This window comes from Dendrobium catenatum, unplaced genomic scaffold (genome assembly GCF_001605985.2).
Source record: "Dendrobium catenatum unplaced genomic scaffold, ASM160598v2 fragScaff_scaffold_915, whole genome shotgun sequence".
Lineage (NCBI taxonomy): Eukaryota > Viridiplantae > Streptophyta > Magnoliopsida > Asparagales > Orchidaceae > Dendrobium > Dendrobium catenatum.
In genome coordinates, this window is record NW_021319377.1 from 344,562 (window position 1) to 360,133 (window position 15,572).

Below are 15,572 nucleotides of genomic sequence, written 5' to 3' on the forward strand. Positions count from 1 at the left end.
TTGAGGTATTATGTGTATTTTTAGATTTAAATTTAATTTATTAAAATTTTTGAAAGTTTTAAGGGCTTAATTAAAAGATTAACTTAAATAAATTAATTAAGCGGCTTAATGATTTTAAAAATTAGTGAGAAAAATTCTATGGGCTGAGAATGTCACTATGTTTTAATGTTCAAAGTCTCTTGTCAATAGAAAGTGTATCCTAATTTTTGAAAATTTTCTAAGTTTTTTAGGTGTGTACTTAATTATTATCTTTAAGGTGTCACTAGGTTATGTAGGTTTGAATGAAAGTTTCTAACCCTTGACCAACATATACATGCATACACACAATCATAATCAATTCCTAGATCTAGGAGATCCTAAGCTATGTACAAGTGTGTGAACCCTAAGCATGTAATTAAAATATATCTAATTAATTGGAAAACTATTTAAAGAGTAATTAGAAAAATAATTAATTATTGATTAATCATCACTCCCCATCAAATCAATTCAAGCAAACTCAACCTATGTTTAAAATTTTAATTTATCAATTCATTTTATAAATGATTCTAGCGAGTTATATATTTGCTCGCATTTCCTTTCTTCTTCAATGTCTTTAAGACCTTATATACTCAGGAAGACAAGATTTCAATCTCATTCTTTTTCTAATGAGCTCAGACTTCAGGTTGTTGGTCCTAGAATGACCTTTTTAGTTTACTAGTGGAGTTGTTTCTTTTTTCCCACTTTAGACCCGCAAACCCATTTTGGGTAAGAATGGTTGCCTATAACTTTATGGATGGTAGGCTTGATAGGTGGATTGCCAGTTTTTGTTGAGCTCAGAGCTCATTATTCTCTTTCATTCTTTGCTTTCTTATAAGCCTTCCTCTAGATTAGGGGGCTTCAGCATCATGCTTCCTGGGTGCAGGTAACTCGATAAGTAGAGTAGTGGTATTAGTAGGTATCACGAAAATTCTACCTCTAGTTATGAACCTCCTGGTAGCTGGGGCATTCAACTATGATAACCTTTCAATGATAGAAAATTTTCTTTTAGGATTTTCAGTGGCATTGGTAACTCGTGATGCTGGAAGACGCACTTGACGTGCAACAGTTTCAATAGAACCAGGCTTCTTTGTAGGCCCTTAAGAGTTCATGCCTTTCACAGAAATGGCAACAGCCCTTATAGTAGCTATGGGAAATTTGATCCCACAAAATTTAATGGTTTCCCCAGAGCTTCCAGTATTTATCACGATATTCACCAGCTGAATGCTAGCTCCATGTCCCAGCTAGAAGGTAATTGATGTGTTCTGCAGATCCATCTGCACAAATTAAAGGTAAGGGTAAGTAATTAATATTTGATACATCACACCACTTTTTCAAAATTCAGATAATACACATAATAGAAAATTAATATTATAAAATTTAAACAAATTTTATACCCTGCTTAATAGGTTTTCAATGAATTTATTGAGGATCATTTTAGAATAATTAAAATTTTAATTATTAAATAATTATTTTAAAAATTTTGAGATTTTATTCCATGTTAATTTGGCTGCTATTATGGCATTTAGACTATTAGCTAAATATGAAAAGAGAAATCAAACCCCAACGCGGCAGAATGGTGGGGGGGGGGTGATGATGAGCCTGATCAAGATCTCATGCTTCCATCATCTCGAGCCATCGTGGTCCCTGGTCTACTTAGTCAGAGGAGTTGGACGGCCCAATCTGACTAAAGGATCCTTGTTAGTATTTATGGGTTGCATCATCCAAGGTTACCTTACAGACCTTAGAAGAATGTTTATCTAAGGGGATAAATTTAAATCCTCCTTAGCTAATAGAGGGATTTGTGCCCTATTGATTATATCCTATTGATTAATATCTCAAAGATTTAATGCCATTGAAAAGTATACAGGCTATGGCCATGACCATAATATAACAGTGTTGTTTGGTGGTGAATCACCCAATTCAGAGGGCCCCAGTCATAAATGTTTACCTGCGATGCCATTTAGAGGTGAAACCCTCATTGTGGTGCCATTTAGCAACAAAATCATTAATTAGAGAACACGTGCCACGCTCTTACTAATATGAGACAGATTAAGAATGGATGTTAGTGATATTCTCGATGATATATTAGCTCTTTATGAGCTGAAATAGTATTCAGATTTGTTCACCTTGAAAAACTATTGTGGAAGGTGTATAAGTATTTTATTTTAAGTGTTTGATAGATTATTTTAATTTTAAATATTCTTGAATTTTGATTTCGTTTTTAATATAAAATTTTTAATTTTTTGGGCATTTGAGAGGATATTAAATATCTAGAATTAACTCCTCTAGTTGAGATCTACATTCAACACTGCCATCATCAAGGTATTTAAGGGCAATTTTATTTTGTTGAATAGACCTTGTTGATCCTATCCGGTTGTCGACAGAGGATTAGATCCATTTTAGGCTTGGTGCCTTTGTTAATGAATTTTGTTTGTTGTAGGCCTTTAAGGCCTAATATAAACCTAATAAAATAAATATCCCGGTAGACTCCATGACCGTATATTTGTTTGATAATTTGAGCTGTGTCGACTCCTACCTACATGTATAAAAGGATTGGGCTCAAATTTGGATTTATTATTTGACCTATGCAGCATCCTTATACATTACACATACATATACAATAGTCTCGCCAAGGTCCGTGTAGGTATTTAGGGGGTATTTTGTAATTATTTGTTGAACCTTATTGAATATATCTAATTCGTGATGAAAGATCAGGTTCATTATCAATTGTATGCTTTTATTAATGAATTTCCTATTTATAGATCGTGAAGGCTTAATATGAACATGTAAAACAAATGTCTCGGTCGACACCACAACCGTCCATTTGTTTGATAACTCAAGCTATGTCGACTCCTATCTACTAGCATAGGAGGATCTGGCTTGAACTTAAGTTTATTTTTTGACCCGCACAGCATCCCCGGACATCATGTGTGTACCCATTTGAGAGCTTATACACATTTACACTTTCATGTTTGTGTGTATACATGTTGTAATTTATGTGTTGGGGCATTTTAGAATATTTTAGTTGTATGGACAACTATTGTTTTAGTGTGCACAACATTTAATTTGAGAGCTTAAACATGCCTTCTATTTTCTTATATGAGTGTTTCAATTTCGATGTCGCGGCACAGCAGCTTTCAGAAGCCTTCTATTTTCTTATACGAATGTTATAGATCCGGTGGCGTAGCATCATGTTTAAAAGGAATTTATAAATGTATTTTATCTTCTTGCATGGATGTTACAGATTCGGTGGTATGGTGTCATACAACAGGGTTATAGTTTCTTTGTATTGGTGCATTGTCGTGCACTTGTTACTTTATGTAGGTCAATTATTGTGCTCTAACAAATTTTCTGATGTTGTTCGTAGGTAACTACATTCTCTATTGTTCTCTTATACTCGCTCACATATAACCTACTAAATGCACAATGAATTTCCTATCTCATAAGCATCTATATTTAGTGTAATCACGTTGCATTTTTCTCGTGGACATTATATTGGATATATAACGGGTCTTCTACAACTGCTTGTAAAAGCTTACATCAACTGCATATCGTCCATTTCTTCTTGTAATGGATCATCGTAATTGCTAGTCATTGAATGGTGGTTGGTTGTAAGGGTGTCATGACATCCATTGCTTGTTGTTGATTATCACTATAGCATCTACAACATATCTTCCATCAATGTTAGCAAATTCTCACATTCATTACAGCTCTTCCTGTATTTACTTGTAGATAATACACTACAGACATTTAGGGTCTCCTACTATGGCCCATAGTTGTTTGTACATGTTGCATCTCTTTCATTTCTACTCACAAATAAAATATGGTTCATAAAGGGGTCTCCTATAGTAAATCGTAGGAGCTTGCATTTGTCATAATCCTTTTATATTTGCTTGCAAATGACATGTTGAGTACATGATGGGCCTCCTATAGTGGTCCGTAGGCGCTTGCATACACTTTTTGTGTTTCATCTTTTCCTTCAAATGATATAGTAAATGTATGACGAGTCTCCTGTCGTAATTCTTAATCATTTGTATTAGCCACGTATCATCTACTTCTACTGGTAGAGGACCGGTATACCTACCCGACATCGAGTGGTTATTGACTGCAAGGGTGTTGCAATATTCACCTCCTCCTGCTACATAGTTTGTACGCACTTATATTTATCGCATGCTTACTACCCTTGCATGTTGATAGCTTGTTGTTTATATAGCAAGCCTAATAAAATGACTCGCAGGTGTTTACATTTATTGTATATCATCTACTTTTGCTAGTGAAGGACCAATGTATTTGCATGAATCTCAATGGCATTAATTGCATGAGGGTTATGCTTTATTTCAAGTGATTCATTGTATTTTGTCGCATATCAATTTCCTTCACCTTCACAGAACTCACACATTTGCTAAATACTTGATTGGCGTTAACTATGAGAGCATCTTTGCGATCATCGCATATCCACTGTCATCATACATAGGAGTTTGGTGTATTTTACTATAAGCCAACACTGACTGCCAAATGTATTATATTCATTGTGCATCGACCAATGTCCATTGCATGTTAATGTTTGTAAGCATAACATTCTTGTTGTCTTTGATTGTGAGGAGTATGCTTTCATTCTTTGCTCATAAACAGCTCGACACATATTTTCATGCTATTATTCATAGTTAATTCATCATACATTCTTTTTCCTTGAAAACATTCTTAGTTTGCTTGGCATTTATGTTAACATGATGATTTTCTACATTTATTGGAAAAATTTCAAGTTCAGTATATTATTACATCTTCCATTTGATCCTTGCTCTCAAGTGAATTGTATTTGGAAATTCTTTATTTATCACATGCTATTAGAACCGCTTGTATTTAATTCATGTAAATTATTGTTTAACATAAATATTTAAGTTAGGTTCCCTTGTTTAAACTAAGTTCTATTCCCAATTGTCTTATTCAGTTCAAGTTCCCTATAACTCATGTTCAACTCGAGTCCCCTGCACTTAGTTCACCCGAGTTCAAGTCAGGTTCCTGCTATCTAAATCCAAGTCTTCTGTTAATTGTTCAAGTTATGTTTAAATTATTTGAATCATGTTCACCGTCAATCATTTAAGTTCATAACTCTTGTCACTAGAAAATTTGGCAGCCTCCCAGCGTCTTCCTTGTTTAGGCAAAATTTCAAGAGCTTGGGCCCCCACCATGCTAGGGAAAAGTGTATACGGTAGGTGTTGGATGATGCAACAGTCATAAATCTTCAATCCTACAACGCTAAAGAAATATGTTTATGAGTTTTCCGGGCACCTGTTTAAAATGTGCAATTATATTCCCAATAGGCACTAAGGCGCATACATATACTTAAAAGTCTCTCTGCCACGTTACGAGAGTGTGTACAGGGCCTACTCACATCATCGTATGCATCGCACCGAGTTCCATTCCCATCACGCTTAAGAAAAACGTGAATGGGCGAGTTTTCAATGCACCGTGAATGTTGAAAATAGGATTTTGAGTTTTAGAATGTTATACATGCGCGACAAGGTGGCAGTGACATCGGTGTTAATGTCAATAAAAAATTCACCCAAAATTCTATCTCTCTTTATATATATATACAAATGATATATATAATTATAATTATTAATAATGATAATAATTGAAATAGAAGGCTAGGATTTTATTTGAGTAATTAAAATGAAAGGCTAGAATTGCATATGAGTGGAATCCCAAGCCACTTTTATATAGTAGATAGATATATATAATACAAATGTAATAATACCTTTCTCTTATTGTAGGTGTGGAGATAGGGTGGAAACAGTGATGGAGGTAGAAGGATGGATGATTTGGTTTGTGAGAAATCGGGCCTTGTGAGGTGAGGGTTATGTGGAGCTTGATACGGCATAGGAGCAGGTAGAGGAAGTTGATCGGCTAGATCCTGTGTGAAGCGAACAATCGGCCTACCGTCGAAGGTAGGGGGTTGTCACAATGAAGGCTATGGCTTCGGTGGATATGATCGCTGCTAGCGTCGGGTTTGATGATGGATGAAGGCCGACGAGGTAGCAGCTGGGGTTGGCGCAGCTGCAGACGGTGGAAGTCGGAGCTGCTGTGAGGAGGCGGAAGGCAGTCGGGGCTGTAGGCTTGCGGCTGTGGAGATCGGCTCAGATCAGAGGTGGAGTTCGGAAGGCTTGGGCTCAGCAGTGAAAGAATATTCAAAAGGTTCTCGGGGGCTGGATGTCAATTTGCTGTTAGAAGAGTGGAGGAAGCAGGAACCGAACTCTTCGCTCCCTTTCACCTTAGGGCATCTTCATTTTTAATTCCAAAATGTCGTGATTCATCTTCAATCTAATTTTATTTTACCCCCTTTTGTGAAGGTAACGGCCGTTCTCTTCTTTCACGTGTTTCTTCCGCAAGTTCGATAGAGACTGAAAAATAGCAAAGATAAACAATGCAACGTCAATATTGGCGTCCCACTGTTCATCCGCAACCAAATGGCTAAAGTTTTACCGTTCGGCTGGAGCTCGCGAGCGACGCCATTCAAGAGTTTTAAGTTCGGTTGGAGATGCCCTTAATAACGAGAGAATAGATGTTTACAATATGATAATGATCTCAGGATTTGCACAATGTCCACGGGAAGTGATGTAAATGGTGCCAAACTGTACCAGGTACGTTATTCAAGTGGGATTTACGCATGGTTTCAGGGATTTTCGTTGAGGTTTGAGCTAGGTTCTAGGCTTTTGTCTAGAGGTCAACACTTAAGTTTTATTTTTTTTATCTTTATTTTTTACTTTTTGTTGAGCAACATATGCAACAAGATTGGAGTTGAGTTTGTGTGGGGCAATATGAAATATATCACCCAAATTAATGTTGTAGCTCTTGCTAATCATGTCATATTAAAAACTTCTTCCTTTTACCTTTTCGTGACAACTACTTCATAAGTTTCTCATACCGCCTAATAGAAATTCATCCTCTTAAATCCCGTATATGATATATTATAACATGATCAAAATAAACTTTGGTTATATCACATCATCTATTTTAAGTCCTGATTTTTTACGTAATAGCATGTGATACCTCATTTGATTGACATAATGACCAACTTGATGACAATCCTACTCTAAAAATCATTCTTTTAAGAGTTTCCATCCATCACTCGTTAGAAACTCTCTCGTCTTATTACTATGTGGCCTCATGGATTCCAGATGTAGCCCCCATAGAAAATCATCTTGCACTATCATCTAAACATCAATAAAACTTCGATACACTTCATTCGATGTGGCCTTTAACTCTAACGAAGTATTGGATTACCCGTCTACAAAGTTCTTTTTCAATATGCTAACCAAAAATACTGATGCTTTCATAGGCCTATCATAATATATCTCTACATATTGCTTATAAATGACTAAAAAAATTAAGGAAAAATTTAATGCAACATAGAAGATAATTGACAAGCAAGGCGAGGAGATGCAACTAGGCGTAGTGCATCCTTATAACCATAGGTGATTCCTTAAAATAGGAGTGTCTATTGCCGTTATGCGTTAATGCTTTGAGAGTTACTATCTAATTATGATGTATTTACTATACAATACGGTTAAGCAACATTAATCATCATTGGATATCTCATCTTAACCAACTACTAGAAAACTTAAAAATCTAGTTCTATCAACATGATATTTCTTTGATTACAATTTTGAAAGGGGACCTAAAATCACAATCTAAAAGATATGATATATTGAATCCAATGATACCCTTGTTTTATTTTCTATTGATTGATCAATGCATACGTTGTATAAAACATACGATATATCTAATTATGTTGAAAATAAATTTTCATTAAAATTTTCAAGTAAAATCTTTAATAATGCACAACATATATGAAAATTAAAATTTATTAGAGTTCATTATCTAAATTTTCAATTTATGCATTTCCCCCCATTTAATTGATTTATTTTCATACAACAACAACAACAACAACATCAAGCCTTTATCCCACTACGTGGGGTCGGCTACATGAATCCTTTTTCTCCATTGTGTCCTATTAAAAGTCAAATTCTCGTTTAAATCTAATAAAGAAAGGTCATTCCTAATATTTTCTAACCAAGTCTTTTTAGGTCTACCCCTACCTTTCTTAACATAAGTCAAATCTAATACCTCTACTCTCCTAACCGGGTCATCGCAAGGCCGCCGTTTTATGTGACCAAACCATCTAAGGCGACTTTCTCTAATCTTATCTTCTACTGGAGCTACTCCAACCTTTTAACGTATATGCTCATTTCGTATCCTATCTCTAAGGGTAAAGCCACTCATCCACCTGAGCATCCTCATCTCTGCCACACTTAACTTAGTATTATGCTTCTCTTTTAAAGGCCAACATTCGACACCATAAAGCATAACTAAATGGGTAGGGCTTAATGGGTGACTGCCATTGCCATTTCAGCTAGTCAGTTCTTCATTTAACTGGCCACTTACATATGATTAATAGCAAGTCGCCAGGGCTAGTATTAATATTTATAATTTTTTTATAATAAAAGTATATGTAAGGTCTCTTTTAAAAATTTATCCAAAGCCATGTTATAAGGAAAAACAAGGGGCCAAATTTCTCTTTTCCTCTTCGACCGTAAATATTTAGAAGTATATTTTTGTCAAAGGCATATTATAACCGAATTTGCAGTATCTCTCCGCTATTCCTGCTCCTCCGTCGCTGGAATCAGTGACCCAGCTCGTCTTTCCTCCTTAAAGCGATCGGCGGAGCTCAACCTTCGATGGACTCATCTCCCCTTCTTCCATTTCCCTCTTCCCCCTCCCCTTCTTCCGCCGCCATGGTCGGCGTCGTCGACTATCGCGGCCGCCCTGCCTCCCGTTCATCTTCCGGCCGGTGGACCGCTGCTCTCTTTATCATCGGTAAGAGAGATCCTCTATCTTTGAGTCCATTCCCTTACAAGCCCTCATTGCGGCTGTTCTTTCGGTTTCTGATATCTGATCTGGTGATCTCATCGCAGGAGTGGAGATTGCGGAGAGGTTTGCGTACTATGGGATTTCTTCGAACCTCATTACGTATCTCACAGGGCCGCTCCATGAATCGACGGCGGCGGCGGCTGCTGCCGTTAATACTTGGTCGGGAGTGTCGTCGATGCTACCGCTCGCTGGCGCATTCGTGGCCGATTCGTATTTCGGACGTTACAAGACGATTCTTTTCGCTTCTCTGCTCTACATTTTGGTCTGATTCTTCTTGCCCGAATAATGCCCCCGCCTTTTTTTTTCTTTTTCTGTTAAACGATGATATATATTTTTTAATAATTTTATGCACTTTTTGAAAGACAATTGGATAAGAATTTAGCTGCGTGGTTAACAGTTGTAAGTGGTTTTTTTGAAGTAAGTAAAATGACATCCATTCAATATTTTGGTTAATGGATTTATGGCCATTGAATTGAGCTTTTAACCTTTTCTTTTTAATTTCTTTTCACTCAAATTCCTAGCCTCCAGACGAGTTAAAGTTAGCGAAGATTTTTTTTTTATTTGTAAAATAATACAGTTATTGTTCATATCGCCCAGAATTATCACAATGGAACAAATGTAAATTTATGCAATTTAGGCGTATTCTTCTAATTAGACTGATTAGACTTTTCAGGATCACATAATTTGACAATCTAATGTTACTCTTTGTTTTCTGGGTGCATGATGGTGAATGCATTGCTATTACCAGTAGCCATTATTCTCATCATTATAATGTTGAAATTATTGCTGTTTTTTGTATCCTTCAAGCTTAGGATAATATAGGAAGCAGATAGCCAAGTTTTTGGAAGAGTTGAAGAAAGTGAAGGATGGGGTTTGGGGACATTGGGCCGCACATGGAAGGAATGACCAATGCTTCAAATGAAAAAAATTAAATGATCTAAACAAATACTGTGGAGGCGGAAATTCTCTTTTGCGGTTCTTTTTCTCAAATCTAGGTTCTATAGGGCTCCTCAGAAGTAGCTGCCCAAATCTTTATCTCTTAGTTTTGGTGGGGTTTGTGTGATAATCTCTTTAATGAAGTTATGATTATATTGATGTTTTTATAAAGAAAGCCTAAATCATCCTCAACCTTTGACATTCAAACAAATTTGTCCCACTGATGAATCCATTGACTCTCGCTCATGGAAACCTACATAAGTACACTCTAAAGGTGTCTAGATTTAGACAGAAGTTTTATTAACTGAGTCATTTTCCAAGGGTTTAAATATTCTCCTGATCCACATGGAGGGAAGAATATCTTTGTTGTATGAAGCACTGTTCCAATATGTTCTCTTTTTAAGTTTGTTTAACCACTTTTAATTTTGTTTTGGAAAAAACAAGGACGGGATCTCTATGCACGTAAGCATAACAAGTAGCGGCAACCATGTCCAAATAACCATTACCAATAGTCAAAAAATTCTTAAATATGAATATGTGTTTCACAGAACGAAAGAAAACTATATTGGCAAGAGAGCTGAGGTGTTCTTTTGTTAGCAATGGGATCCACAAGTATGTCATTGTGGACATTGGTCTTTAGAGGACAAAGAAGATCAGAATGAAAGTCTTGGATAGATTTCCTACAATTTAGAGTATGTCCCTCTCTTTGATGGCTCCTTTCCTAAAGATGCAATGACCGAGAATGATACATGGGTGAAAAAGAGTTACTTTGTTTGTTGATCAATTTTATTTTGTTTGGAACTTGAAGGGCCAATTTTGGAGGAAAAAAAAGGTTTGGAATTCTCCAAGATTTGCATGTGGGATGGGAGTCTAGGAGGTTTTGAAGAGGATGTGGGGGTGGAGTGTTGTGGAGGGTGAGGTGTTTGTGAAAGAGCTTGGTGATGTGGAGGATTTTTTTTTTTAAGGTGTATTTGTAGTGTTCAATGAAAAACAAAAACTTTCGGGGTTTCATGGGAGCTCTATTTTTCCTCTTTTTTTTAGCATTGTGACAAAATGATGAAGCAAGTAGTGAAAATCCGTTTGTAATTGCCTGAGAAAGAGATTGGTTGTTCAGAAATCAAACGTGTTAATGGTCACTTTGAATTTGTGAAAATTGTTCAGTGAGAGCTATATCCCTTTGTTTCAGAAAATGCAAAAGAAAAGCTTAATCATCTTTTTATATTCTAGATATAGGAATCACCAACAAATTAAAACATAAGCATTCTCTTTTCTGCTAAAAACTGTGAAATCATCTTTACCCTTCAGCAACTTGGACTGTACTTTTGTATGATCTTTCTTTTTTATAATGAATAATTCATAACAGAAACTCTTTTCAATAAGAATTTTTTATAAAAGTTAATCGCTGCCTCTGGTGCATGTGGTTGTATAGACTATTAGAAGTACAAAAAAGAAATTAATAATACCACATTTGCCACAGAGGCATAGTTCGTCACGACAGAACCCATATGGATTACAATAGTCCATTTGATATGCACCATAACCTGGTTCATTTGCAGCATTTTATGAGTTAAGGAACATGCTTTGATGATTATTTTCAAGGGATTTTTACATACATGGCATTTCAAACTATTATAAATACATATTAAACTCCTAAAGTTTTATATTTACTAATGTACCACCTAAAACCTCTCTTTTCATCTATTCTAACACTTCGTGCTACCCGTCAAAAATCCCGTCAGCCTCGCGTCTTCCCTTCGACCCGCCTTCCCCAGTTTCTGAGACCTTTTACTCATTTACTGCGATGGATTCACCACCGCCGGCCTCGCCACCATAGCTGAGAACTACATGTATCCACGCTTATCAGATCCTCAAGGAGCCCGAGTGTTAGAATAGATGAAAGAGGGGGATTTTAGATGATATATTAGTAAATATAAAAGTTTAGGTGTTGAATATGTATTTATAATAATTTGAAGTGTTATATATGTAAAAATTCCTATTTTCAAATGTTTACGGTTAATAGAAAAACTGATGCTCTATAGATATTTCAATATTCCACTAAATAAATTGAATGGTATTTTAGGCCTTGGGTCTGCTGACCCTTTCCTCCATGCTGCCATCCCTTCGTCCACCCAAGTGTTCCATCGATGTTGGCAAGGTTTGCAGTCCAAATCATTTCCAAACAGGCTTCTTCTATTTCGCAATCTACCTTGTTGCACTTGCTCAAGGTGGCCACAAGCCTTGCACGCAGGCATTTGGCGCTGATCAGTTTGACGAGAAGGACCCTGAAGAGAGCATCTCAAGGAGCTCTTTTTTTAACTGGTGGTATTGTGGTATATGCTTGGGCACAGCCGTGACGATTATAATCTTGAATTACGTGCAAGATAATATTAGTTGGGCCCTTGGATTTGGGATACCGTTTATTTCCATGGGACTTGCTCTCATTTTATTTTTGCTCGGAACTAAGACATATCGCTTTTACCAACTGGAAGGTGAAAATCCTTTCCATAGAATTGGGAAATCATTCGTTAGTCTTGCGAAAAGTCGCTTGGCGTCTTCACATGCATTGACTGGGAGCCAGACCTCCACGTCTGATGGACCTGATCATAACAAGTAAGTCATATTCTGTTGAATGGTTTCCTTAGGCTACATTCATTTAGTACTTTTTCTCATCCCTTTCTAACTGTTAAGCGAAAATTTCATGTTTCTCTTTTAGGCGGTGTTTGATATAGGATTGGATTCAATTTTAGTAGGATTTACTAAATCTTATAAATCCGGATTTAGTAAATCCTAGACTCATAAATCCTAAAGAGTGTTTCATATGACAAATTTTAAATCATGTTAAATCCAGAAAAGTGTTTGGCCGCGGGAAGATCCGAATAGAAATGAGATTAAGATTTAGACGGATTTACCGGATTTATGCCGTAAATCCGTAAGTCCTGGATTTACGGATTTGCCGGATTTATAACGGGCCGAATTGCGTTTGGCTGGATTTACGCTAAATCCTACAAAAAACGACGGACAAATCCGATACCAAACAGGCCCTTAGTCTGTGGATAGCCTTGACTATCCCAATTCAGTGGATCTCTTCTTAGAATTACATATATCAAATTCCTGATGTTACTTGCATCCTTTTCCTTACATTTTCTGGTTTTCTAACCAATATTTTACTGAGTTTCTGCGTCATATTTTAATATAATAATGCTCATCTGCTTCTTGATAGCCGATAGTACTACACTCAGAATGCTCATAAAAAGTCATTATTGTGTAGGCTTGAGACTGGTGAAGCACCAGATACAATCCAAACAGAAGAAGCAAAAGGAGTGCTTCGATTGGTACCAATATGGGCTACAAGCTTAATATATGCTGTGGTCTTTGCACAATCATCAACCTTTTTCACCAAGCAAGGGAGCACCCTTGACCGGAGTATCGGTTCAAGCTTCCAAGTTCCACCTGCGGCCTTGCAGAGCTTCATCAGTATCTCCATTGTTGCATTCATTCCAATCTATGATCGAATCCTAGTTCCTATGTCTAGAAAATTTTCTAGGATTCCTACAGGAATCACACAACTCCAAAGGATTGGGGTTGGAATGGTCCTTTCACTAATATCAATGGCAATTGCAGCCCTAGTTGAGGTCAAGAGATTGAAAACCGCCAAAGATTATGGGCTGATAGATCAACCGAAGACGGCAATTCCAATGAGTCTTTGGTGGTTAGTTCCTCAGTATGTCATCTTTGGCATTGCTGATGTGTTTACGATGGTTGGCTTGCAGGAATTTTTCTATGATCAGGTCCCTGATGCACTGAGGAGTCTTGGGCTTGCTCTCTACCTTAGCATTTTTGGCATTGGAAGCTTCATTAGTAGCTTACTCATAACTGTCATCGATGAGACAACTAGTATGAGTGGAGAGAGCTGGTTCTCTGATAATCTGAACCGGGCTCATCTTGATTATTTCTACTGGCTTCTTGCTGGTCTCAGTGCTGCAGAGCTGATCATCTACCTGTACTTTGCACGATCTTATATATACAAGAAGAAACAAAATACTGCATTTTAGCATTATGGTGCTTCTTCACAAGACATTTTAGCATTAAGGGCTTTCTTGGATTGAGCGCCCGTTCATTTTTTAATCTGGGAGTGCTGTGTTGTGATTCTTCTTTTGTAATGTTCTGATTTCTTCATGGGGAATTTTCTCTGAGTTTCTGTCTGTAAATGTAGATGAAAATTTTACTGAACCACGTAATGGCACTCGGTGCTCTCTTTATTTGTGATTGTGCATTTCATTCTTGCTTTTATTCATCATAATTGGTGATAATTTTTTTGATTGAAACACAACTTTGTTGATTTGTGTTCTTTTAAACATTTTAAGTTCTTGCAGACAATCGACTATAAACTTTCAGCAAGTGGTATCTAAACACAGCAATGTGGTTAACAAAGTTTGATACAGAGATATTTTCAGCTGAGAATGATTTCGGTGATTGAAGATGAGAGCAATGATGGTGAAATAAGGACTGAAAGATAGATCAAAATGATATAAATAAAAAATTTAAAAATCTTCCAGATTTTATTTCTGATAAGGAGAAGAAAGATCTGCTAGATTAATCCCACCTTGTTTTGATCTTGTGTCTAGTTGATTATGTTTTGAGGAAGGTGGCCAAGGAGAGGGCTACTGCTGCTGTTTGGAGCAAAACTCAAACATTTGTATACGACAATTGTGTGGGCTCCGAAAATTCGTCCCCGGCCTCCGCTCGCTTTTCTTATTCGGCGAGGGAGTTTTAACGAACTAAGTTCCGAGGTAAATTTTGGAAGGCAGATAGGTTTGTAGATAAGACACTACCCAGAGATTTCGCCCTCATTTTGTGAGGACTTTATGATCTGAGTTCTGGTTTCCTATAGGCGCAAGCCCCTATAGTTAATTACCCCTCCCGGTCACGAGAGAGAACTTTCGATTAAGGCTAGTCGTCAATCAGATGCGTATAAAATACGTATATCTGGCATATAGTAGCAGCAATAAGTATAGAATTGAGGATTGGAAGTTTGGAATTTGAAAGGTTTGGATATTGGGAAATTTGGAGGGTTTGATATTTAAAGTAGAAATTTCACCATCCTGCACTTAAAGCTGATGGTGGGGGAATGGATGATGGACCCGATCAAGATCCCATGGTTCCGTCGTCCCGGGCCATCGTGGTCCCTGGTCTAATTAGTCAGAGGAGGTAGTCGACCCAACCTGACAGAAGGATCCTTGTCGGCAGCCATGGGTTGCTTCGTCCAAGGGAACCTTGTAGACCGGGGTTGAATGTTTGTCTAAGGGGACAAATTTGAATCTACCTTAGCTAACAGAGGGCTTTGTGCCCTATCAATCATATCCTATTGATTCATATCTCAAGGATTTAACGCCATTAAGGAGCGTATTGGCTCTGGCCATAACCGCTATCTGTGGTGCCATTTGGCGGCAAAACCACTCGGTTCAGAGGGCCCCGGGTCATAACCGTTTACCTGCAGTGCCATTTGGCGGCGAAACTGCCGGTTAGAGGACACGTACCACGCCCTTACTGGCAAGAGATTGTTTGAGAATGGATCCTAGTGATATTTTCGACTAGGCATTTGGCTCTTTGTGAGCTAGAGTTTATTTGAATTTATCCGCCTCGACAAACTGTTACGGAGGGCGAATGGATTTTGCTTTAACTGCGTT

The 15,572-nt window shown here is 37.2% G+C and overlaps 1 protein-coding gene across 2 annotated transcripts; it reads left to right on the forward strand.

Moving 5' to 3' along the window:
- The first annotated feature begins 6,487 nt into the window (after window positions 1-6,487).
- LOC110104157 (protein NRT1/ PTR FAMILY 5.10-like) lies at window positions 6,488-14,175 on the forward strand. 2 transcript variants are annotated; one of them, XM_028697345.1, is made up of 5 exons: window positions 6,488-6,659; window positions 8,666-8,895; window positions 8,994-9,211; window positions 11,966-12,495; window positions 13,154-14,175. In XM_028697345.1, exons 2-5 carry the CDS (start codon window positions 8,757-8,759, stop codon window positions 13,935-13,937), a joined length of 1,671 nt encoding a protein of 556 aa, XP_028553178.1. In that variant the 5' UTR covers window positions 6,488-6,659; window positions 8,666-8,756; the 3' UTR covers window positions 13,938-14,175. The 2 variants fall into 2 exon arrangements, with proteins under 2 accessions (XP_028553178.1, XP_020688801.1); XM_020833142.2 differs by lacking the exon at window positions 6,488-6,659 and having other exon boundaries at window positions 8,599-8,895.
- Window positions 14,176-15,572: the final 1,397 nt, after the last annotated feature.

Excerpts from the sequence above, each read along its gene's own strand:
- LOC110104157 (XM_028697345.1), top strand. The coding sequence starts at position 8,757 with ATGGACTCATCTCCCCTTCTTCCATTTCCCTCTTCCCCCTCCCCTTCT. Across the intron at positions 8,896-8,993 it reads CGCTGCTCTCTTTATCATCG|GAGTGGAGATTGCGGAGAGG; the intron begins GTAAGAGAGATC and ends ATCTCATCGCAG. Across the intron at positions 9,212-11,965 it reads CTTCTCTGCTCTACATTTTG|GCCTTGGGTCTGCTGACCCT; the intron begins GTCTGATTCTTC and ends ATGGTATTTTAG.